Below are 26,904 nucleotides of genomic sequence, written 5' to 3'. Positions count from 1 at the left end.
GGGGAGGGAAATATATCCTTGGTGGTGGGGTCTGTTTGGAGGTGGCGGAAATGACGAAGGATGATACGATGTATCTGGAGGTTGGTGGGGTGGTAGGTGAGGACCAGTGGGGTTCTGTCTTGGTGGCGATTGGAGGGGCGGGTTCAAGGGCAGAGGAGCGGGAAATGGAGGAGATGCAGTGGAGAGCATCATCAACCACGTCTGAGGGGAAATTGCGGTCTTTGAAGAAGGAGGCCATCTGGGTTGTTCGGTATTGGAGTTGGTCCTCCTGGGAGCAGATGAGGCGGAGGCGAAAGAATTGGGAATATGGGATGAGGTTTTTACAGGGGGCAGGGTGGGATGAGGTGTAATCTCGGTAGCTGTGGGACTCCCACACATTTACGATAAACCAACCGACTCCCACAGCTACCTAGATTACACCTCCTCCCACCCTGCCCCCTGTAAAACGCCTTATTACAGTCAGGAACATTGTGAAGCTCATGAGGTTTCACAACGATCAAGAAGTTTCATGATTACTATTACTCATAACAGCATTTTAATTCCAGAATTGTGAAGTTAATCTAACTCCCAATTCGAGCTGCCTTGTTGTGATTTGAACCATGTCTTCAGATCATTAGGCCATTGATGCAATCACAATGCTATCAAACAATATTTAGAATTTAGTCACATTTTGCTGAATCATTCAATCAACAAGCCAAGTTATAAAAAGTGACTTTGAATGGTTAAGCAAACTCACTTCATACAATGTTTAATACCTTTGGTTTACTGTGATGCAATGGTTGTGTTCATAACTCTGGGCCAGGAGGTCCATGTTCAAGTCCTCCCACCAGCTCGAACTATGTAATAACTACTCTAAACAGGTGGAGTAGAAAAATAAACAGGCATAAATCAGATTGCATTTACAAAGTCTCTGTTACCTTCATTTGGAGCTTAAAGACTCACATTCCAACCCAGGTTAATGTCCCACTTGTTCCAAAGGTGTGTGAGATCACACCTCTGAACAAGTTAATTAGAACAAATCTACAATTGACCAACTCAGCAAAAAGTCTGATGGCAGCCGCGGCAAGGCAGAAAGTGCTCAAGCTCTGTGGCCGTACGCTCCTGCTCACCGAGCCAGCCACATTCTTCTTGGCTTTTTGTTTTGGTTTTAGATTAGATTGCAGTGTGGAAACAGGCCCTTCGGCCCAACAAGTCCACACCGACCCGCCGAAGCGAAACCCACCCATATCCCTAACCTAACACTATAGGCAATTTAGTATGGCCAATTCACCTGAACCTGCACATCTTTGGACTGTGGGAGGAAACCGGAGCACCCGGAGGAAACCCACGCAGACACAGGGAGAACGTGCAAACTCCACACAGTCAGTCGCCTGAGGCGGGAATTGAACCCGGGTCTCTGGCGCTATGAAGCAGCAGTGCTAACCACTGTGCCACCGTGCCGCCCATTTGTTCCTTCATTTCTCTTTTGATTCAAAGTTCAGTTTTTATTCTTTCCTGTGGCTGTGGTGGAGGAAGGCAGTTGCGAGGGCTTGCTGCAGTGGCAGCATTATGGTGAATTTGGATGTCCATTCCTCATGGCCAACTTTATTAAAGACTTCATTGTTAGTGGGTCCGGTCTGTTCCTTCTGTCGGTGGTTTTAGTGGTTGTAGCCTGGGTGTTCTGGTTCATTCCTCGTGATTATGGTGGCAATGTGGCGGATTCGGGCAGCGACTGAACTGGCAAAGGTTTGAGTGACAACTTCAGCAACGGCAACTTGGTGGGTCCACTCTGTCCCTCCTTATTATGGCAGCAATGCAATGGCTGTGGGTGTTGGCTTCAGTGGTGGCAGCTTGGTGGGTCCAGTCCGGGAATCCTTGCTTGGGTAGCATTGGCAGCGGAATCCCATAGACACTCCAGAAACCCAGGAGCCATGAAGAGAAGGATGAACTTTGTCCTAACTTTGTCTCAATTATTTCAGTTTTTAATTTCTGTAATGAAAATGGTGCTGAATTGTGGCGACTTATGAACATCTCATTGTATTTTCATAAAAACAAGTAACAATAAATTGCAATTCTATTCTATTCTGACTAATATCATGCCCAGTTTATTGGTGCGGTGGAGCACAGACTGGGAGTCAGGTTGGAAAAGGAAGAGAGAACCCATGATGATCAAATATTCATACATGCAGAGTTACATGGAGCTTAATGGATCTAAGTATGTCACTTTCACACCACCTTTAATATTCTTCTCTTCCGACTGGATAACTGAGAAGATGAACTGCTGTGCTGGAGCATCTGGTAGCATGTTGACAGCATTTGTGTTCTGAACATAATAAAATGCATGAACTTAACAGACGTAAGTGCTCAGTTTGGATCAAGGGTTATAGAAAATGTGAGCAATGGAACATGTATTTGGATCAGGCGTGTATTTATCTGCAGCTGATGTTAACTGAAGGCAAAGTTTATAACTGCTCTAATTATTAGGTTACTTCCTTACTTTCAAGTTCAAGTATGTTTAAAAAAAAAACATTGGCTTTGGACTGGATTGATTTCTTCCTTTCTCATACTTTTGTAACACATGCCTTTTCTACCAGAATTCTGGGATTTACAACAGTTACAAATGCTTTTTCTTTGTGAAATGAAGAAATGCTGGAAATTCACAATCCCCAGATTCCATTCCATAAAAGCTGACGGGTGGAAGAGATAGAACCATTGAGTTCCAATGTCGTGCTCAGTTCACAATTGGATTGTACTACTTGGCAAGTCAAGTCGTACAAATATCTTGTTCAATGTTTATTGCAAGCAAAATATTAAATTCCAAAAACTGATTATAACATATACAGGCCTACAGCTTTTGGTCATTGTTGATTCTATCAGGATTAGACTTTTGGCTACACTCCTAAAATATACAATACCAGGGAAAGGGCTGTAAAGAGTACCTTTGTTTCATCTTTGAAGCAAGCCATGGTTGAATTAAGAAACAAGGAAATAAAGACTTTCACTTCTATTCTGCCTTTCACACTCTTGGAATATTCTCAATAGCAAAGTGACTATTGTTGTAGGGTGTGCAGGTTAAACAGGTAGACCTCTGAAGGTAGGCAGTGATGCCGCTGTGACCTCAGTGGTAAAGTGTTAGGATTCAATGAAACCTCTTCCTCCATGGCCTGACCATTACATTCTCTCTAAACTGTGAGACCACTAGCCTCTGGGAAGTTCCTGCCCATCAATTGCGTGAGGAGTGACTCCTGATCCCTGAAGCTTCTGCCACACACACACCTCAGACATTCAAGCAATAGCAAAAACAAAATTAGAGGGAACATTGCTTACTATCACTTACAGTGCAACAATCAATGTAGATGAACACTTAGTAAGAAATCAATACCTGAAAATTCACAATCAAACAATTATTAATACATATTGGAAGCACAACTACTAAAGTAAGCCAGTGAGGTCCCATAAACAGCAACGCCATAGTGACAAGAATGTATGGTTTAGTGATGCTTGTTGAGAGATAGATATTGGGAAGATTGGGAGTGGTGGGGTTCGAGGGTGGGATAGGAGGAACCGGATGAAGAGAAACAGCCTTGTTTTCTTTCAAATACATGGATCATTTGGGGGAATAGAAAATCCTCAATTTAACAGATTCTGTCCAGCTGAAGTTGCGAGCTCATTCTTCTAACCCCACAACCAATTTAATCTAAAAGGACAAGGGCAGCTGGTATATAGGGACACCACCATCTACCAGTTCTCTCTCCAAACCACTCAACCATCCTGACTTGGAAATATATCAAAGAATCCCAACAATGTGAAAGAGGCCATTCGACCAGCGTCTGCACCAACCTTCTGAACAGCATTCCAAGCAAACTCAGACCCCCACCCTATCCCTGTGATCCCACATTTCCCATGGCTAATCCACCTCACCTGCACATCCCTGGACACTATGGGCAATTTAGTATGGCCAGTATATCTAATCTGCACTTCTTTGGACTGTGGGAGGAAACTGGAGCACCCGGAGGAAACCCACGGAGACAAGGGAAGAACATGTAAACTCTATACAGGCAGTCAGCCAAGGCTGGAATCAAATCTGAGTGCCTGGTATTGTGAGGCAGCACAGCTATCTGTACATCACCGTTCCTTCAGTGTTGCTGGGTAAACTCCTGAAACTCCCTCCCTAATGGCATTGAGAGTCTACCTACAGCACATGGGCTGCAGCGATCAAGAAAGCAGCTCACTACCACCTTCTCAAGAGAAACTAGAGATGAACAATAAGTATGGGTTAGGCCAGGAATGGGCACATCCGATGAGTGAATAAAAATAAGTCCCGCATTGAGGTCTGAAATCATAAAAGCACAACAGGGATCTGACTCAAACAGTAATCACTGATGAAGAGAAGGTGAGGACTGCAGATGTAATAGATCAGAGTCAGTGTGGCACTGGCAAAGCACAGCAGGTCGAGCAGCAATCGAGGAGTAGGAGAGTCAACATTTTGGGCATAAGCCCATCATCAGGAACATCCTGCTCCTCGGATGCTGCCTGACCAGCTGTGCATTTCCAGTGCCATACTTTTCGAAAGTAATCACTGACTGTTGGTTTCAGTATTATTGGGAGATTCATTTGTGCTTGTCTAGTAACTATTTCAGCCTAGATTAGATTAGATTTCCTACAGTATGGAAACAGGCCCTTCCACCCAACAAGTACACCAACCCTCTGAAGAGTAACCCACCCAGACCAATTCCCCTACCTTTACCCCTGACCAATGCACCTATCACTACGGGCAATTTAGCCTGGCCAATTCACCTGACTTGCATATCTTTGGATTGTGGGAGGAAACCGGAGCACCCAGAGGAAACCGCAGACACAGGGAGAATGTACAAACTCCACATAGACAGTTGCCCAAGGTGGGACTTGAACCTGGGTCCCTGACGCTGTGAGGCAGCAGTGCCGTGTCACCGTGACGCCATCCCCCACCACCCAAGTATTTTCATCTCATCTTTCAATATGGATACAAAAACGTACAACTGGATTTTGGGGATCAGATTCATTTTATGTAATGCAATGTGTTGTCTGATATATCGCAACCAGGTAGAAGTAATCATGAAATGAGGACTGACCAACGAATGAGCTGAAGAGGTCAATGTGGGGCATTGGTAGCTGAAGTTAGAGTAGAAGGCAAGTGTATGTCAACGAGGTTCTTTGCTTTCCTTTGTGTTTCAAGTGGCAGTGACAGCAAGAGCGGAAATTACTGGGACAATCTGGCAATTGATAATACGCAAATTGGGATGTCTAATGAAGAAAATCAGAACCCAACACCAATACCATGCATTTGCACAATCTGGATTTGTAATTTTTTTTGTTCGAAAACTGAAACAACGGCCTGCTGAGCAGATGGGTAGAATTCAGTGAGATCTAGCAATATACTCAGATTTTGGCTTTCCTTCTCTTGGCTGATGATTAAACATCCTGATTTGCAGTCTGGTGTAACCAATCATTCTTTCCCCTTCTGAGTAAACCACAGAGTAGTCTCGGTTCATGACCTTATCCAAACAAATAAACTAGAAACATTTGCACAGTTAAAGCTACTTTGTAAAGATTTAAACTTTTATAGGAATTCATTCTCCCAGGCCATAATCAATCAACTTGATGCTTTTCTGCAGAATCTCCTTTCACAAGCCAATAGAACAACCTTGCATTATTTTGTAGGCTTACATTGTCACATCGCACAATGATTACTATCCCTCAGGTTAAGTAGAGGTCAATACGGAAGTACTATGATTACTGCCGACTTATCACCCATCTATAACAGAAAAACAGCAAACAGGGGTTTTGTGGTACAGTGGTATTGTTCCCACCTCTGAGCCAGAAGGTCTAGAATCAAGCCTTACCTGCCTTGGAGATGCGCTACCAAATTTCTGAACTGGTTGATTATAAAATACTATTTTTTAAAATAATGGTAACATGGCAAAATAAGTGCAATTGTTTCTAATTCATTGTTATTTCATGCACCAAGCTGGACAATTCAATCTTCAATCAGCAAACATGTATAAGAATGAACGCTCTCTTCAATCATGTTTTCATATATATTTATAATCTACCTATTCAGATGTAGGAGGGCACACTTCTTGTGAAGCACATGAGATTTGAACCCAGTCCTTCAAGCCCACAGCTAGGGATGCTTCCACTGCACAACAAGAGATTCCAATAATGTTTCCAGATGAACTAGGAACAGGGAGAGGCCCCTTGAGTATGCTCCACCATTCACAATAAGGTTAGTGCTGACCTCATTATGGCCTCAATTAGATTTTCCAGCTTACCCCAACAGATTCCCTTGGACTCCACTGTAAGTAATGAATCTATGTACATCTGCTTCTGGACCCAGGCTCCATTGCTCTTGGGGGAGGATAGTTCCACAGCTATATGACCCTCGGAAGAAAAAAAATCTCATGTTTTCATTAAATGGGAGATCCTTATTTTTAAACTATTTCCTAGTTTTAGTTTCAAACACAACCTTTCAGTGTCTAGCCAATAAAGTTGCCTCAGAATTTTACATGCTTTAACTTGTCCAATCTTTCCTCACATGGTAAACTCCTCATCCCAGCTACAAGTTCAATGATCATTTTGAGTTTCAATTTATGTTCAATTAAATACTTCAATTGTTCTATATGCCACAACCTGACATCACCCCACACCACTGTGCACAGGCAGAAGCACAATTACTTAGTTTGAGGAAGCAACATTCTGACAATCTTAGTACAAGGAGAAGAACAAGTGATGATGGTAGTGGGGATGTTCAGATGGTATTGTCTAAAAAGTAATTCAGTTTCTACCTCATCTGAACTGAGAAATATCTGACCTCCTTATAAAAATGGCTATGTTGGCCAATTCCAAATGGTTATTTAGTATCACCAAAATAGAATGAAAAGCCTGGTTTGGAGAATGAAGCTGTACCCATGAATCATTAGCTGTATCCATGTATCATATCAGAAGGCTTGACCAGGTTGCTGTCAAATATCAACTTGGTGATCGCTCCAGGACACATTGTAGCCAACAGCCCCATGATTGGATCGCTTCAGAACACCAATACTGTCTGCAGTGGCCCAAGTCCTCATCCATGAGAGGCTTTATTGCCTCTTCAAAGAAAGGCACTGCTGCCTGAGTTTAGCACAACTTTGAGCAGAACCTTCCAGCAACAACACACACACTTCAGGATCATCCCGATCAATTTATAAGCTGAAGGAATGTACAGAGAGAGAGCTGGAACAAGATGGAGCCACAGGATATTGCCAAATTTCAATGCAATATTGAATTTCACTAAACCAATTAGTTTAACACTGGCCCCATGCGAAAATGGCACAGTGTATTATGAAGGATATAATAGCAGAGCACCCAAAATGCAGAGTGTAATTGATAAGAGTCAACATGCCTTCATGAAGGGGAAATCGTACCTGAAAACATATTAGATTTCTTTAAAAAGGTAATAAGCAGGATAGGTAAAGAGGAACCACTGGATACAATATACAGTGGTGCCTCAGAATCCAACTTTAATTCATTCCAGGAGGCTGTTCCGATTGCGAAAAGTTTGGATTCCAAAACTATTTGCCCCATAAGAAATAATGGAAAGTGAATTAATCGGTTTCTGGATCCCAAAAAAACATTTTCAAGACACTTTTAACTGCAAATACATACGGTTAAGGTAAAATAAGATGAGTAAATGACCTAAATATCAAGTAATAATAATAATAAAAACAAAAATGTACTAACATGAAAATAACTTCATTCACCTTAGTGTGGAGTGCTAATGGTGCATGTGGAAGCTGGAGAGGAGGAAGGAGGGAGAGGGTTTACTGCTTGGAAGGTGAGTTACCTTCCATAATAATATCAGGTAACTGTACTTCTGCTGTTTGCTCTCTTTGTCTCTTCATTGCCGTAACACTAAGGCCACTTGTAGAGGGCTGGGGCTCACTGGACTGGCTTTCTATAGAGAACCACCTTTCCAAAGTTGTCTGGTGTTGGTGACTTTTCTGAATTTTTCTGAAGTGGTCAATCACATTGTCATTGAACATGTTTATGCTCCTGTTGACCACTGCCTTGTTAGGATGCCACTTTTCAACAGTAGCCTGTGTTTTGGACCACAGAGACACAATAACAGGCACAACAGGTGGTTCTTCGAAGCCTACAAAGTCTCTCCTTGCAACACATTTAGGCCAGAGTTTCTTCCAGGCAGAGTTCATTATCCTCAGAGACACTTCCCTCCATGCTTTGTCTATGATTCTTAAACTCTGAGGGTCAGTTCGGTCTCGTTTGTCACTTCAAAGCATCTCTGGAACATAGCCTTAGTGTACAGTTTTTTGAAATTTGAGATAACTTGCTGGTCCATGGGCTGGATGAGAGGAGTGATATTGGGGGGCAAGAACTTCACCTTGATGAAGCTATATTTGCCCACCAAATCTTCTTCCAAGCCTGGAGGATGAGCAGGAGCATTGTCCATCACAAGAGGAGCCTTCAGGGGTAGATTATTTTCCTCAAGATAAGCCTTCACAGAGGGGCAAACTCCTCATGAATCTACTCAGTGAAGAACTGTCTGGTAATCCATGCTTTCATATTTGCCCTCTACATAACATTAAGCTTGCTCTTCATAACATCGTTCTTTTTGAACACACGTGGATTCTCTGGGTGGTACACAAGCAAAGGCTTTATCTTGCAGTCTCCACTAGCATTACCACACAACAAGAGAGTAAGCCTGTCTTTCATTGGCTTATGATCTGGTAAAGACTTCTCTTCCTTAGTTATATAGGTCTTCCTTGGCATCTTTTTCCAGAAGAGGCCTGTCTCATCACAATTGAACACCTGTTGTGACACATAGCCCTCAGTGTTCACAAACTCGCTAAATTTCTTCACAAACTTTGCCGCTGCATCCACATTCAAACTAGCAGCCTCTTCATGCATAACAACACTGTGGATCCCAGTTCATTTCTTAAAGTTTTCAAACCACCCCCTACTAGCCTTAAACTCACCACTATCAGCACTACTTCCAGGCACATCATTTTTTTTTATTTTTTTTTTGTTTTTAAGGTCAGCAGACAGGAGCCTGGCTTTCTCACAAAGTATGCCCTCAGAGATGGGATCACCAACCAACTGTTTTTCGTTTATCCACATTAAGAGGTGTTTTTCCAACTCCTCTATAAACTTAGATCTCTTAGAGGTCAGAGTCGTAACACCTTTTGCCACATCAGCCTCTTTTATCACTTCTTTATTTTTCAGAATCATACACACGGTCGATTTTGGCATCTCAAACATGGCAATGAGATCAGACACACGGATACTGCTCTCATTCTTAGCGATAAGTTCTTTCTTCAACTCAATTGTCGTTCTCACGGACTTCCTCTTACTTGCTTCACTGCTCTTCTTGGGTGCCATGGTGAATGCACAAGGGTGATAATTTAAAAAAACCCAGCACAAATCAAGGTGAAAACACGAGGTAAAGTAGTGATGGACACACGAGAGATGCTTTCACGACTACTTCCTAGGATGAACTAAACAAACAGTGTGCGACCTGAACGGTACGTGGTGTTCGGATTCTGAAAATGTGTTCGGATTTTAGGGCAAAATTTTCTCGAAATAACTGTTCGGATTCCAATTTGTTTGAACAATAGGGCATTCAGATTCCGGGGTCAGCACTGTATTTAAGTTTCCCTATATGGTACAGCATGTAATGCTACCTAACAAGAAAAGAACCCACCTGTTGGAGGTCACATATTAGCAGAAATAGAGGATTGGCTAACTAATAGAAGACAGAGTCGAGAGAAGGGGCATTTTCAGGATGGCAACCTGTAACTAATGAGTGTAACAAAGATCAGTGTTGGGCCTATAATTATTTGCAAGATATGTCAATGAATTGTATGGAAGAAGTGAATGTACCATCATTTAGTTTACAGATAACATAAAAACAAGTGCAAAATGAGGAAGACACGAAGTCTGTAATGAGATACAGACAGATTACACGTGGGCAAAAACAGAACAGATGGCACATAATGAAGAAAAATGTGAAGTTATGCAGTCTGGCAGGAAGAATAGAAGAGCTGAATATTATTTAAATAGAGAATGTGCTGCAGCTTTCAGAGGGCTTTGAGTGATTTCACTCATAAATCCAAAAAAGCTAGCTTACAAGTTCAGCAGGTAAGAAGGAAGGCAAATGGAATACTGACCTGGATTTCAAAGGGCGGAATGGAGTATAAAAATAGAGGAGGTCTTGTTCAAACCATAGAAGGCACTAGTTAGACTGTACATAGAGTACGATGAATGATTTTATTCCCTTATCTCAGGAAACATATACTGGCATTGCAGGCAGTCCAGAGAAGATTCACCAGGTTGATCCCAATATGAAGAGGTTGAGGAGGTTGGACTTGTGATCATCGAAGGTTTAGAGGAACAACTTTATTGAACTTTACAATATCCTTAGGGAGCTTGTTAGGATGAAGACAAAAAAGTTGTTTGCCCCTGTGGGAGAATCAAGGACCTCAGCGCATTATTTCACAGGAAGGGGTTGCCCATTTAAGACAGATGTCAGGAGAAATTCCTCCTCTTAGATGGTAGTGAACCTGTGAAACTCTTTACCACAGAGGACTGTTGAGGTGAGGACATTAAGAATGCTCTAAGATACAGAGATTTTTCATCAGTAAGGGAATCAAGGATTATGGGGTAAAGGCAGGAAAGTGGAGCTGAATACTCTCAGAGCCAATTGGCTAAGTGATCTATTTCTGCTCCTTTATCTTATGGTCTCACAAGGAATTACGAAGTCAAGAGTATGACATCATTAAGAAAAAAAAAACACATGAATCTAAAGAGATAGAATATGAAAAATTTGGAAATACAAAGAATAGGATGAGTGTTTACACCACGAATTAAACTAATATGGGCTAAGGGCTGAGTGGCCTCCTTTTCAGACATAAAATTAAAAAGGAATCAAGATTATGGCGTAAAAGTGGAGTTGGGATTATCAGATCAACCATGATCTCATTGAACGGCAGAACAGACTCAATGGGCCGAATAGTCTGCTTCGGCTCTACCATCTTACGGTCTTATTTTGTTGCTCTATGTCCGCCTGAGAAAGTGACAATTAATTTGCCAGAAATCAGGTGAACGCAGCCGGCCACAGCAGCTAACCATATTCCAGAATAAATAGTTGATCTCTCTCAGGAGCCTACTGCAAAGTTGGCATAGAAAGATGCAATCTAGTGTATTGTCTCTGTCCCAGGTTTTTGAAAGAGTTATCCAATTAGCCTCACATTCCTACAAATATTTTCCCACTCACACATACATTCAAGTCCTTTTAAAGTTACAACTGAATCACCAATTACTACCTTTTCAGGCCATTGTGTGCCATGGCCAGCTGCATTCTCGCTGGCTCCCACTGAAATCCAGTAACACAATAACATACATATCCCTTTCCATGTGGAACCTATTTGAAGATTTCAGGTGAAGATCAAGAAGAATTACTGTATATCCTTGAACGATATTCAATCCTACATTAAAAAAATGTCCCCAACATTTTGCCAAAAAATCCAAACTCCTCATACCTACTTCCCGCTGAAATCAAACATAGCTCTGGTGCAAGCTACCTTGGTGGAATCATAGAACAGTACCATGGAAAACGAAATACAGTTCCTCATGTCTACACACAATGTTGAAGTTACCCTATCATTGGTAACGCATACTGCGTTCCTAACAGTCCCATCTTCTAATAAAGTTAGATCACACAGGATTCAGAGGAAGCTTGCCAACTGCATATAAACTGGCTTGACGGTAGGAGGCAGAGGGTAGTGGCAGAGAGTTGTTTTTTGAACCGGAGGCCTGTGACCAGTGGTGTTCCACAGGGATCAATGCTGGGTCCATTGTTGCTTATATAAATTATTGTGATGTGAATCTTGGGAGCATGGTTTGCAAGTTTGCGGATGACACCAAAATTGGTGGTAGAGACCACAGTGAGGAAGATCATCAAAGATTACAAAGGGATCTTGGTCAATTGGGCCAACTGCAGAACAAGGGCAGTTAATGGTAAGGCGGGAGTGGTGTCAAACAGATCTAGGAGTTCAAGTACAAAATTAATTGAAAGCTGCCACACAGGTAGAGTGGTTAAAAAAAGGCATTTGGCATGCTTGTCTTCACTGCTCAAATCATTGAGTATAGGACATGGGATGTCATGTTGTGGTTGTACGGGATATTGGTGAAGCCACTTTTGGACTACTGTATACCCTTCTGGTCACCCTATTATAGGAAGTATATTATTAAATTGAAGAAGGTGCAGAAAAGATTTACAAGTTTGTTAGCCAGGACTGGAGGATGAGAGTTATAAGTAGAGGCTGGATAAGCTGGTATCTTTTTCACTACAGCATAGGTGGTTGAGGGGTGACCTCATAGGAGGTTTATAAAATCACGAGGGGTAAAGGTAAGATGAATAGCAAAAGTCTTTTCCCTCAGGTAGGGAGTCCAAAAGCAGAGGACCTATTTTTAAGGTGAGAGGAGAAAAGTTTAAAAGGGACATGAGGGACAACGTTTTCACACAAACGACATTTGGTATTTGGAATGAACTGCCAGAAAAAGTGGTAGATACTGGTATAGTTACAATATTTAAAAGACAGTTGGACACTATATAACAGGTGGCACTGTGGTTAGCACTGCTGTCTCACAATGCCAGAGACCTGGGTTTGATTCCAGCCTTAGGTGACTGACTGTGTGGAGTTTGCATCAAAAATGGTAATGGTATGCCATCAAAAAGTTTTTAAAGTAGCTCTGTTTTTACAGTTTGAATCATAGCGTTATAGTTGATGTACAGCATGGAAGGAGACTCTTCAGTCCAACTTACCTATGCAGACCAGTTATCCTAAATTAATCTAGTTCCATTTGCGAGCATTTGGCCCATATCCTTCTAATGCCTTCCTATTCAAATGTCCATCCAGATGCCTTTTAAATGTTGGAATAGTAGCCTCACCCACTTCCTCTGGCAGCTCATTCCATACATACGCAACCCTCTGCAGCAAAAGGTTGCTCCTTCGGTCCCTTTTAAATCTTTTCCCTCTCACCTTAATCCTATGCCCAGTAGTTTCAGACATTCCCACCCTGGGGAAAAGACCTTGACTATTCACTCTATCCATACCTAACCTGAGTTTATAAACATCTACAAAATTACCCCTCAGCCTCCAACGTTCCTGGTAAAATAGTCCTGCTTGCAGTTTTCGGCAATGGAATCAAGGTGGTGCTAAATATTTGTGAAAGTAAGTGTTATAAAGGTTCCTAACTCAACAACAATGGAGGGGTCTTTGGATTGGTTAACATTCTTGCTTCAATGAACTCTAAGATTAGGTAGTTGTTCACCAATATGCTACTTGTGGAATCTTGTGTACATTAAATGGATGCCTATTTGCTGCAGAATACATACTGCTTTCAAAGCAAATCAAAGCTTGAGAAACATTAAGGAATGTAAGATACATAAACTAAATTTAATTGAACAGTTTTGCACTCACCTGCCATTTAAGCACCGTCTCAAAGAGTAGGAGGCTCCCCCACCACAAGTTCTTGAACAGTCACTCCAAGATCCCCATGCATCCCAGCCAGAATCTTTGTCTTCATCTGAACGTGTGATTCTTGACGTCTAAGAAAAAAAAGCAAGAGTCTTAAATAACACTGAATAAGCCCTCAAACATATTCAACAAGGGGTAATCCCTCTCGTGGTGTGTCAGGCAGCTATAATACAACACACTCAAAATTTCATTAATTTTGCATTTTGGTTTGAAGGGTAGATCCTCCGCATCTTTACCCATGTCAAGGTACTTGGCTCACAAGGGCCTGGTTTGAAAAGTTGCTGGCATGCTGCCTGCCACTTTGTTCCACAGTTGCAACAAGCCAGGTAACTCCCATGGGCGAGCGCTCAAACATTCCCTTATATGTCAATGCCATAAATTTTCCACTCAAACAACTTCTCAGTGAGGAATAACCTGATCCAGTTCATATGGTCTTACTCAAAATCGCTGAATCCCAAAAGGTAAAACTCAAAATATCCATCCTTGTGGCCCACCTTATTCACCATTGACATTTCTAGGTTCACCATGACCATTGTTTCAAATTTTCAAATAAAGTCAGGACAATGTAATACTGATTTTTTAGGGCAGCATTGAATAACTTGAAATATAATTGTAATCAGCCTGCTGCTGGTACTTTTTAAAAAGTCTAAATGATCTCAATCTCTTCAATTTGCAAGTGTACATTGAAAAATTAACACGTCATTGAAGTGAACGCTGAAGTAAGTTTTACTTGCAAGTTTGGGTATATGGTTTCCTGCATGCATGCAGACTTCTGCATTTAACACATTCATCTACAGATGCTCCCAGACCTGCTGAGTTTCTCCAGCATATTCCACTCTTGATTCAAAATTGTCATGCTGTGTAAAGCATTTGTCTCTTCCTCTTACTTTCATAATCCAATCTACATTTCCTTCTCTTTAATTTGAATTCTATACTCATTCCAACAGTAAATTCACCATTCTAACTGATACTTCCTGAATCAGAGTCTGCTTTGCTCATGAATAATTCTTCAACATGATTGTTTAAAAAGATGCACTGTGCATACAGCTACCAGATCTTCCATAATATGATACATGTTTTGTTTGAGTTGCGTGATGGTATAATGCATAGTGTCTAACGCAAATGCAACCAATGTGCCTGCCAGTTATTCAACACTTACTGGGAAAGCCAATCCACCATGAATAAGTTGTTAAAATAGCAGTTACTTTCTTCAAAGCCAAGAAAAATGTTCAATGTCAGAACTTATCATTTCTTTTGTCGCTAAAACTTGGCCTGTGCATATTGTTAATCATGAAATGTGAATAACTTTGTAATTCTGGGCATCAAAGTAAATTTAACACTGTCCATTACAATGTATCTACATATGAAGACCTTTTAATAATCAATGATTTGATTATTTTATTGTGTCTACAAAAGAAAGATTAGATTAGATTAGATTACTTACAGTGTGGAAACAGGCCCTTCGGCCCAACAAGTCCACACCGACCCGCCGAAGCGCAACCCACCCATACCCCTACATTTACCCCTTATTACCTAACACTATGGGCAATTTAGCATGGCCAATTCACCTAACCCGCACATCTTTGGACTGTGGGAGGAAACCGGAGCACCCGGAGGAAACCCACGCAGACACGGGGAGAACGTGCAAACTCCACACAGTCAGTCAGTCGCCTGAGTCGGGAACTGAACCCGGGTCTCTGGCGCAAAATATGTTTTGCCTACTGCACTTCAGTGGAAACTCCCAATACAGTCAGTTCTGCTACAAGGCAGTAGTTCTATTCTCGGGCAACCCTGTGTCCTAAGAAAATCACATAACAACAGCACCATTTAAATTAATGGGGCCAGAACCACATTACAACCAATACACGCTTTAAAAGTTCGCCCTTTAGAAACAGTGTCTCCAATTTGTCAATCATTTCATAGCGAATATGCATTAACAAAACACGCACTATAGCGGAATGACCTGTATTAGCAATAAGAAGCAAAAGTCACCATAGAGCTATTGGATCATAGGGCTGCTCCCTCAATAGAGAGAGAGATGACTAGTGATGATTTAAACTGAGGGTCACCATGACTCAGGTGAAGGGAGAGGTTGAGAAGAAATGGTAACATCAGCTGGTACAGGAATTGAACCCATGCTGTTGGCATTAGTCTGCATCGCCAACTAGCCATACAGCAATGATGGCAATAAAATATGTTATCGACATTCAACTTCCAGAATCTGATATTAATACCTGATACTTTCATAGACTAACTTTTTTTTCAAAGGGCAAATGAATTCTGACCTTTAGTGGCATCTGTGATCATCTGACCACAGACTGAGGCAGGTTTAGGAAATGCATGCAGTGTACACTAAACCAGATAAGTTAGCTTAAATAAATTTACATCTCCTCTTCAATTCACACTTGAACAATAAGTTCACATATTGGGAGATAAAAGGTTGACTGGGAAGTATTTAGTTCGGAAATACAATGAAGCTAGACTTGAGAACAAACAAATGAAGCATTTTCCAGCAGCTTGCTTGGCAGAGCACAAGAGTAGGAGAAATGGATTGATAACAACAAAACATAATGCCGACTGAGCCAGTTTCAAAATTGGACAATCTCTCAAGCAGTTTGTGGGTGAAATAAAATAATTATCGAAAAAGCCAAGAGTTCTCACTCTATGTACTTTATAAGCTAAAACTTATAAATCCAAAATGGTGAATCTCAAAAATTCAAACACCATATTAACAACAGTTAAATCTTTATTAGACACTAAGCCCTCCCTCAAATTGTAAACTCAGAAAGCCTTGTCAAGAAAATAGTTTTAGAAACTCAAGAAAGCTTGTATCATGACATAGCAATATTCCTTCAGGAAAATGGCAAAAAACACTGCATGAACAGATCGTAGACCAGCTGGCTTATCAAACAACGTAATCCAGTATGATAATTTCTAACAACTACAGACTCCTGCAGTATGATTGTTCTTAATTAAATTGCTCCAGGGCATCTCTACAAGAGTTCCTCAGGGCAGTCTTCTAGGCCAAACCATTCACAGGTGCTTCATCAATGACCTTCCCTCAATCGTAAAATCAGAAGTGAGTTTGCTGATCATGGCACAATGTTTAGCATCTTTTAGGTTTCTGAGGTGTCCTAAGCAGTCTGCACCCAAATGCAACAAAGCTTGCTCAATATCGAAGCTTGAGTTGACAAGTGACATCTACGCCAGAGAGCCTCAAAACATACTAAGCCTAGACCCTAATGTTTTCATATTTCAAAAGTAAATATCAGATGCTGTGTTCCAGATACAATTCGATTGGTCAAACTATCGGAACGATGTTGCGAAACTTGAAAGGATTCAGAAAAGATTTACAAGGATGTTGTTAGGGTTGGAAGATTTCAGTTAGAGGGAGAGGCTGAATAGGCTGGGGCTGTTTTCCCTGGAACATCGGAGGCCAAGGGGTGACCTTATAGAGGTTTATAAAATCATGAGAGGCATGGATAGGATTAATAGACAAGGCCTTTCCCCTGGGGTGGGGGAGTCCAGAACTAGAGGGCATAGGTTTAGGGTGAGAGAGGAAAGATTTAAAAGAGATCTAAGGGGCACTTTTTTCAAGCAGATGGTGGTGCATGTATGGAATGAGCTGCCAGAGGAAGTGGAGGAGGCTGGTACAATTACAACATTTAAAAGGCATATGGATGTGTATAAATAGGAGGATTTAGAGGGATATGGGCCAAGTGCTGGTAAATGGGACTAGTTTGGGTTGGGATATCTGATCGGCATGGACAAGTTGACCGAAGTGTCTGTTTCCTCGCTGTACATCTCTATCACTCTAAACTACTTGACGTTAAGCAAAACACAATTTACTCAAATACTACAGTTAAAATACAACAAAAGAAAGAGGAACTTGTAATAATTTAACTCTACTGGAAAACTTAACAGAATAATAGATAATGTTACTACCAAAACAGTGACTGTTCCAATGTAGTAACATCCAATAAACACATCCTTGGCAAAAGGCAAATTCAGAAATCAGAATTGTTTCACATGCAATGCCAGCAGCCCATAAGTAAAAACCATTCAGAGAAAGCTCAGAGACTGTAGCAGCCAGGAGAGATTCATTGCCTTCCAACTCTGCTGAGCAACAACCACTGCACCTAAACCTAAAATCCCTGGTTCCATGGTTGGGAGATTGACCTGCCCCATTCAGGCTGCTTCGATCATTCCAGCTTTAAATAAAACACCCATGGCTTCACAAGTTGATTGTTTTCTCAAAGACTGCTCAGACTTGCCCCTCAATCTCTCTTGACAAAAACAAAAGGACAAAATAACTTCTCAAAGCCACAGTATCATCACACAGGCAATGACTATTTCCAATAAGCGAGAATCCAACCATGAACCCATTGACAGTCAATGGTATTACCATTGCTGAATCCCTAACTATCAACACCCTGAAGTACCATTAACCTGAAACTCAATTAGACTCATCATACAAGTACAGTGGCTACAAGAGCAGGCCAGAGACTAGTAATATTACAATGATTTGCTCACTTCCTGACTCCCTGAAGCCTGTCCACAAATCAGGAGTGTGACCGAATATTCCCCACTTGTCTGGATAGATGCAACTCCAACACTCAAGAAGCTTGACACAATACACGACAAAGCAGCCTTCTTGATTATCGCCACATTCACAAATATCCCCCACCTCCCCCATCAATGATGAGTAGCAGCAGTGTCTGTACCAGTTACAAGATGAAGTGCAGAAATTCACCAACGTTAATTTGGCTACACCTTTCAAACCCACAAACACCTCCATTTAGAAGGAAGAATGACAGACATGTGGTAATATCACCAGCTACATGTCCCCCATCCTGACTTGGAAATATATCACCATTCCTTCAGGGTCATTGGGGAAAAATCTTGGAGTTCCCTCTCCAACAGCATTGTGAGGGTACCTACAATGAAGGGACTATAGCAATTCAGGAAGGCAGCCCATCACCATCTTCTCAAGGGAGAGCTGAGGATGGGCAATGAATGCTGGTCCAACTACTTTCCATGGAAACATTTAAGCAAATTTCAAATTATGATAATAAAATTGACCTTACTGTCCTTCAAGAGGATTCATAGCAGTTCTATGATTTTCTAACGACCAGATTAAGGGCTCGTCCTTTCTGACAACACTCGGTCCAGGGTTTCCCTCATGTTCGGATCACACCACTTCCCCTTTTCACTACCGGTACAGATGGGATCTTTTGGAAATGGGTCAAATAACTGCACCCAGATCCCACTTGTTCTTTATAATGGCCATTCCTTTGTCTTTAATCTACAAAATGGCTCCTCTAAATGTAAATTCTGTTGAATACACACTCATTTAAGCCTTCAATGTTTCATTAATACACAGATGACTTGCTCAAAGCCACCTTTTCAGGAGAACAAAGCTTTTCAGCAAATTACAACCTATATCCTATTTATATTAGAGAGCAGTCTCTCGGGACAGCCTTGCTGTTAAATTTATGAGGCAGCATTGACAATTCCTGAGGAAGAAATATTATCTCACAACATTGCTTTGTTTATTGCCTCTAGAGAGAAAACATCACAAGGAGCAAGATAAATAGAAGTTAGCCATAATCTTTGCCAATAAAACTGCCACTCTGTTGTGTCACTGACAGACTGAGATCTTAGCTGACCAAGTGAAAGATTTATACTGCTGGCCAGCAAAGAGCTTCATTTGATATTACTGAAAGTCTATGTCAAGAATGGGAAAATTATGAACTTCAATAAACTACAACAAATCCAGTGATACTGGAAGAGAAACATCTCGGTCATACTGCAGATTAGTTTCTGCATCAGAAGTGAATGATCAGGCAGCAGTTGGATTTAACTCAAGCTTGTGGATAATTTCTAAATCAGCTTCAACTCTCAGAGCAAAAAAAAAACACATCCCTTCCACTATTAATGGTTGAAAGAAGCTTTGCCTCAGGAAAAGGGTTGCTGTTCCTGTTAAGGTCACAAGCGTAGTCTCTCAAACTCTTGCCACGTAATTTAACTTTTGAAGACAGATTGCAGTCTAAAAATTAAAATCGATCACAGCTTTCCCTTCCCTTCATTTCAAAATTTGCATTTACGTTTGGGTGTTGACATTTTGATTTGCACAAAATCGTTAGGTTTTATAAACAGCTATAAGTCTTGAGCATTTAATTTAAAAAGCGCTCAATTCTACTGGTTGTGTTTCTCAGCAAGCCACTGCACCTGCACACCATCAAAAGGTCTCGAGAGACACCACTTTTCACAGGCGGCATGACAATCAGGACCAGCGTGCTTACTGTACTGATGAAATGATGTAGGGGCTGAAACAGCTGGTAAATAAGCACTAAAATAAAATGGTTATAGCTGCAAACGTGGTGATAAACGACATGCATAGACTTTTGGTGGGAGGCAAATGTTACTTTTCTATGGAGGCTCACCTCAATTCATGATGATTTACTTTGGTTCTCCCAAATATGTAACAGTTTTAAGATCCAAGAGATCTCACTTAACAAAGATATTATTTCTGTTCATACTGCTTTCTGTTCTCCATTGTTCCAAGCTTTCAAAGCCAACAGTCCTTGGCTGAATTCAAATTGCAAATTACTACATACTTTACTACCTCTTTAATGACATACTAATCCCTCCATTTGTATAATACATTCCATACACAGCCTCCAGCATTGCAGCAAGTTAAAAAAATTGCGCCTACTTACAATCTACACGACATGATGAAGAAGTTGAATAAATTAGCCCTGTAATTTGCTTTCATGTTGGAGTAAGCGAAAATTAGGAATCATATACCCTGTCCCTTGCTGATGGTTTGGTTACATTGTCAAAAGCCTGAAATTATGTTCCCTGTGTTCTCTAGTTAGAGACTATTCATTGCCTTCAATGTCCAGGAAAACTAAATATTTTTTTAAAAAAGGTGGGGGTTGAAGGTTTAAGGCTGTAAATTTCATTCCTTCAAACCTCCTTTTCTTCAACAATATGTCTTGTAAAATCTTTAACTCATGGGGCAAAATTAATAATTGGAACAGAGGAACAGTAGTAGGCCATTCAGCCTGTCAATCCTACCCTAACATTCAATATGATCATGGATGATTGAACACTTCAATACCTTTTACTCATCCTATCTCCATAACCCTGTATGCCACTGGTAACCAGAAATCTATGAACCTTGACCTTAAACATACTCAAAGGCTGAGACTCCACAGTCCTCTCTGGTAGAGAATTCTGAAGGTTCGTACCCTCTGAGTAGCATTAATTTCTCCTTTGGAAATCAAACACCTTTCGCGCATTTTGTGTCACCAAAGTCAAGAGCTTCCAGATGCAATGGTCAGGTATAGATCATAGTCCTGTGATGAAGTATCTGAGTTTCCAAATCCAGAAGGGCACCTTCATCGGCAGTCTCATCAACTGAAATTCAAAATTTCACCTCAAATCATAGCCTTTGCATAAAGAGGATGACGGTGGGGGGGGGGGGGGGTTTGCTTAGTGTCAGAGACCACAGAGGGGACAGAAAGGACCAGGATAGCCATCACTAAGATGCATTGTTGGGGCTCAGGGACAGAATTTGGGTCGGGTGGAAATGTTGGCGTGGTGCGAGGTTGGTATAAAAAAAAGGTGCATGAATGCTCTGGCAAAGTGGCTGCTCACCAGTCAGAGCCCAGTGCTAACTGTGCCCACTGTCAACTGCATTTCCTGCCATCATGCCATTCTCGAGATGCAGAATGCAACAGGGAATGACTGGGTCATCACACAGGATGGGTGCAGTCAGTGTCCGTTTGGTAAGTCAAAGTGTGAGATCCATGACTGCTGAATCGTCCAACATTGAAGGGTGAAAAGCACGATGCAGGCGGTTGGAAACTTCAGTTACACAGAATCATAGAATCCCTACAGGGTGGAAGCAGGCCATTCAGCCCATCAAGTCCACATTGACCCTCTGAAAAGCATCCCAACCCAGACTGACACCCCCTACCCTATCCATGTAACCATGCATTTCCCATGGCTAATCCCCATAACCTGCACATCCCTGGACACTATGGGAAATTTAGCATGTCCAAACTGCCCAACCTGCATATCTTTGGATTATGGGAAGAAACCAAAGCACCTAGAGGAAACCCACACTGACACATGGAGAATGTGCAAACTCTAGAAAGACTTCCACCCACGGGTGACTTCGAACCCAGGTTCCTGGTGCTTTGAAGCAGCAGTGCTAACCACTTTCATTCACTTCACATAGAATTATTTCTTCAATGCAGGAAGAAGGAACGTGCTTAAGCTTTCAAGTGCTGATCAAAGTAAAATATCAATTCATCCTCAACGGCAACATTCTGCCCAATTTAGCAAACTTGTGAAGGCAGTAGAGAAGGTGCAGAAAAGATTCTGCAGAATGGTTCCACAGTTAAGGAACTTCAGTTACACGGATAGGTTGCAGAAACAGGATTGCTCTTCCTGGGGAAGAGAAAATTAAGGGGCAATTTTAATAATGTGTTCAAAGTCATGGTGGAAGATCTGCTCCCATTGGTGGAAAGATTGAAAAACCAGAAATTACAGATTTAAGGTAGTTTACGTGGAGCAAGTGATTAGCTTCTTGAATGCTTGGGCAGAGTGGTTAATTATTTGAGGGGGGAAAATGTCACAGGGATGTGAGGTGCTGCATTTTGGGAAAGCAAATCTTAGCAGGACTCATACACTTAATGGTATGATCCTTGGGAGTGTTGCTGAACAAAGAGACCTTGGAGTGCAGGTTCATAGCTCCTTGAAAGTGGAGTCGCAGGTAGATAGGATAGTGAAGGCGGCATTTGGCACGCTTTCCTTTATTGGTACGAGTATTGAGTACAGGAGTTGGGGGGTCGTGTTGCAGCTGTACAGGACATTGGTTAGGCCACTGTTGGAATATTATGTACAGTTCTGGTCTCCTTCATATCAGAAAGATGTTGAGAAACTTGAAAGGGTTCAGAAAGGATTTACAAGGATGTTGCCAAGGTTGGAGGATTTGAACTATAGGGAGAGGCTGAACAGGCTGGGGTTGTTTTCCCTGGAGTGTCAGGGGCTGAGGGGTAACCTTATAGAGGTTTATAAAATCGTGAGGGGCATGGATAGCAAGATCTTTTCCCTGGGTTGGGGGAGTCCAGAACTAGAGGGCATAGGTTTAGGGTGAGAGGGGAAAGATATAAAAGAGACCTAAGAGGCAACTTTTTCACTCAGAGGGTGGTACGTGTATGGAATGAGCTGCCAGAGGAAGTGGTGAAGGCTGGTACAACTGCACCAGCCAAAAGGCTTTTGGATGGGTATATGAATAGGAAGGGTTGGGAGGGACATAGGCCAGGTGCTGGAAGGTGGGACTAGATTGGATTGGGATATCTGGTTGACATGGATGAGTTGGACTGAAGGGACTGTTTCCGTGCTGTACATCTCCATGACTCTATGGCTGCTGGGGAAATAAAAAACAGGCAAATGGCACTGAGTGAGTTGCTATAATCGGACTGTTCCCTGAGCATGATAGTCTGAACGGTCTCCACTGTCCTGCCAGCATTTTATGATCCTATGAAAAAGCACAGATCCTTTAGCAACACTTTGAAATGCAGGAATTCCCAGTATCCTACAAGGGTTTTTTGATCATTCAATTAATTGCACTCAATATTCACTGATGCCAAGGTGTTTACAAATTGAACACTACATGAAGTGAGATATAAAAACAAGCAAGTGCAGTTTCGAAGAAATTCATTGGCTGTAAAACCCTTTGAGCGTCCCCAAAGGTACAAGGTGGTGCCATACAAATACAGCCTCTCTCTTATTCATGTATTGTACAGATCCGAACTGCATTTGCGACTAAGGATTTTTATGAATAAAGAAAGATTCTTAAATTACAAAATATGATCTTAAAGCATGTCACCAAAAAAATGATTCAAGTGTTCTTATTGCATGACGTTTAACAAAATTTACAAAACAATGAGTTGCATACAGTATTCTTATGCAAAATAGATCCAGTATCATCCTTGAAGCTTGAAGGTCTGCTAATTGATGCAATCAGCACAAACTGATTAATCCACCATTGGTTTATACCAGTTTCGCTGGGAATAACGGTGAGATCTGCTGGCATAATATCTACAACAGGACGACTTGAAGAGGGGGTCAGGGCTCCGCTGGGGTCCATGTGGTAGAATTTTAGGGTCATGTGCTCCAAAGCAGCGATGGACAACTCCCCTATCCCCACTATTACAATCACTTCTGAGGAAGGATCACCGAATTCGAAACATTAACTTTGATTTCTCTGCAAAGATGCTGCCAGACCTACTGAGCTTTTCCAGCAACTTCTGTTTTTGTTTCTGATTTACAGCATCAGCAGTTCTTTCAGATTTTATCCCCTATCCCCTGCTCTAATAGGGCATCTCCCCCTCCCCCATCACTCACCAAGGGGTCACAACAATTTCAGCTTTGAAATGCAGTCACAAATGAAGAAAGGTTTGGGAAGGTCGGGCCTACCAAAACAATGAATAGGTTGTGGAAACATGAGTAGCGCTAAAAGCAATCTGAGACTAAAATTCTGCAATTTTGAGTCCGTTATACCAATAACCGGGGAAACAGCCCCAAAACTAGGTGGAAACTCCAGGACAATTATATTTCCTTTGCTGATTTGTATATACATATGCCTTCAAAGCCCCAGGAAACAATGAAGAGAAACCACATCCATCCCTTACTGTAACACGCTCGTAGACTCCTGTTATCACTTTTTAACCATTCCACTTTTCAAATCACCAAACAAAAAAAAGATGGATACAACTCCACAATGTTTTTTATTTCTGTACTTGCTGTCAGCTGAACGCTAAAGAGACTGGGTACTCAACATTGCTTATTGGCTGCTGTTCCAAATCCTCCTTTGATTTGTTGGACTCTCCAATGCTCCCCTTTATCAAGGTAAGTAGATCTGGAAGAATTGCTGTGATTTCATGCAATGTGTTAACAATGATAAGTTCTGCCACATCAAGCAAGTTTTCATTTGCAAAAGCAGGAATTTCTGCAAAGACACAGCATATATGGAGAGAAATCAAAGTTAACATTTTGGGTCCACTGACCCTCCCTCAGCTTTCATTTACACGTTATATTTTTGAGGATTGCATTTTGAAAGAAAACACCCAATAAAATCCCTGGTTTGAATGACATAGTCAGTATTGATCTGGTATTTATATTCTTTACAGTTACTGATATAAAATCTACTAATGACTATTGTCGATTGTTGGGAAAACTCACTAATGTCCTTCTGGGAAAGGAAATCTCCCATCCTCACCTGGTCTGGCCTACATGTAGCTCCAGACCCACAGTTTTGTGGTTGACTCTCAAATGCCCTATGAAATGGCCATCCAGTTGTACCAATTGCTACAAGGTTTCAAAGAAATGAAACCGGATGGATCTCCTCGCATCTACCTTTGCACCAGAAGACAGAATGGCAGAAACATCACTAGGCGTACTGCAGATGCTGGAGATTAGAGCCAAGAGTGTGGTGCTGGAAAAGCACAGCAGGTCAGGCAGCATCCAAGGAGTAGGAAAATCGACTTTTCGGACAAAAGCCCTTCATTAGGAATCCTGATGAAGGGCTTTTACCCAAAACGTCGATTTTCCTGCTCCTCGGATGCTGCCTGACTGGCTGTGCTTTTCCAGCACCACACTCTTGGCAGAAGCATCACTGTCAACCCTATAAAGTCCTCTAGGGACCAGTGTCAAAATTGGGAGAGCTGTCTCACAGCCTAACCAAGCAACAGCCTGACATAGTTACACTCATAGAACCATTGCTGACAATGTCCCAGACACCACCATTACCATGTCTCGATATGTCCTACCTCCAGCACTGACCCAGCAGAGATGGTGGCACGGTGGTGTACATTTGGGAGTGAGTTGGCCTGGGAGTCCTCAACATTGACTTCAGACCCCATGAAGTCTCAGGGCTTCAGATTAAACAGGGGCAAGGAAACCACCTGCTGATTACCACGTACCGTCCTCCCTCAGCTGATGAATCAGTACTTCCCCATGTTGAACAACACTTAGAGGAAGCGCTGAGGGTGGCAAGGCACAAACTGTGCTCCGTGTGGGGGATGTCAATGTCCACCACCAAGAGTGGCATGGCAACAGTACTACTGATTGAGTCCTAAAGGACAGTGCTGCCAGACTGGGTCTGCAGCAGGTGGTGAGGGAACAAACTAGAGGAAAAAATATACTTGAACTCATCCCAACCAATTTGCCAGCTGCAGAAACATATGTCCATGACAGTATCAGTAAAAGTAATCAGCGCACAGTCCCAGTGCACAGGTCAGGCAGCATCCGAGGAGCAGGAAAAACGAAGTTTTGGGCAGGAGCTCTTCATCACCCGCAACGTTGATTTTCCTGCTCCTCGGATGCTGCCTAACCTGCTGTGCTTTTCCAGCACCACTCTAACGTAGACTCTAATCACCAGCATCTGCAGTCCTCACTTATGTCCAGTGGTAAGAGTCATACATAGGAAGATGGTCATGGTTGTTAGAGGTCAGCCATCTCAGCTCCAGGACATTTCTCAGTGTTCGTCAGGGTAGTGTCCTTGGCCTAATCATCTTCAGCTGTTTCACCAATAACCTTCCCTCCAACATAAGGTCAGAAGTGGGATATTCATGATTGCACAATGCTTGGCACCATTCGCAACTCCTCAGAGACCGAAGCAGTCCATGTTTAAATGCAACAAGATCTGGACAAAATCCAGGCTTCTGCTGACAAATGGCATGTAACATTCACAAGAAGTACAAATGCCAGGCAATGATCATCACCAAAAAGAGACAATCTAATCACCGGCCCTTGACATTCAAGGGTGGTACCATCACTGAATCCCCAATCATCAACATCCTGGGAGTTATCATTGATCAGAAACTCAACTGGACTCAGCACATAAACACAGAGCCTCCAAGAGCAGATCAGAGGCTAGAAATACTGCTAGGAGAAAGTGAGGACAGCAGACGCTGGAGATCAGAGCTGAAACATGTGTTGCTGGAAAAGCGCAGCAGGTCAGACAGCGTCAAAGCAGCAGGCGAATCGACATTTCGGGCATAAGCCCTTCTTCAGGAATGAGGAGGGCGTGCCAAGCAGGTTAAGATAAAAGGTAGGGAGGAGGGACTTGGGGGAGGGGCATTGGGAATGCGACAGGTGGAAGGAGGTTAAGGTGAGGGTGATAGGCCGGAGAGAGGTTGGGGGCGGAGAGGTCGGGAAGATGATTGCAGGTCAAGAAGGCGGTGCAGCATCACCTTCTTGACCTGCAATATTCCAGCACTGCCGTCTTGACCTGCAATCTTCAGCACTGCCGTCTTGACCTGCAATCTTC

The 26,904-nt window shown here is 42.1% G+C and overlaps 1 protein-coding gene across 4 annotated transcripts in view; it reads right to left on the bottom strand.

The window, feature by feature from the left end:
* The window catches only part of adamtsl3 (ADAMTS-like 3), a 672,454-nt gene that overhangs the window by 377,163 nt on the left and 268,387 nt on the right, over window positions 1-26,904 (bottom strand). For 2 of the 4 annotated variants that reach the window (XM_043677597.1, XM_043677599.1), the window contains exons 4-5: window positions 13,497-13,624; window positions 6,291-6,389 (exon numbers count right to left, since the gene is read on the bottom strand). In XM_043677597.1, the coding sequence (XP_043533532.1) occupies window positions 6,291-6,389; window positions 13,497-13,624 (227 nt within the window). Of the gene's footprint in view, window positions 1-6,290; window positions 6,400-13,496; window positions 13,625-26,904 lie in introns of those variants that run through there. The other 2 variants (XM_043677601.1, XM_043677600.1) reach the window with 2 other exon arrangements.

This window comes from Chiloscyllium plagiosum, chromosome 36 (genome assembly GCF_004010195.1).
Source record: "Chiloscyllium plagiosum isolate BGI_BamShark_2017 chromosome 36, ASM401019v2, whole genome shotgun sequence".
NCBI lineage: Eukaryota > Metazoa > Chordata > Chondrichthyes > Orectolobiformes > Hemiscylliidae > Chiloscyllium > Chiloscyllium plagiosum.
The sequence above is the reverse complement of the archived record's forward strand: the minus strand, read 5'-3'. Positions and strand labels throughout refer to the sequence as shown.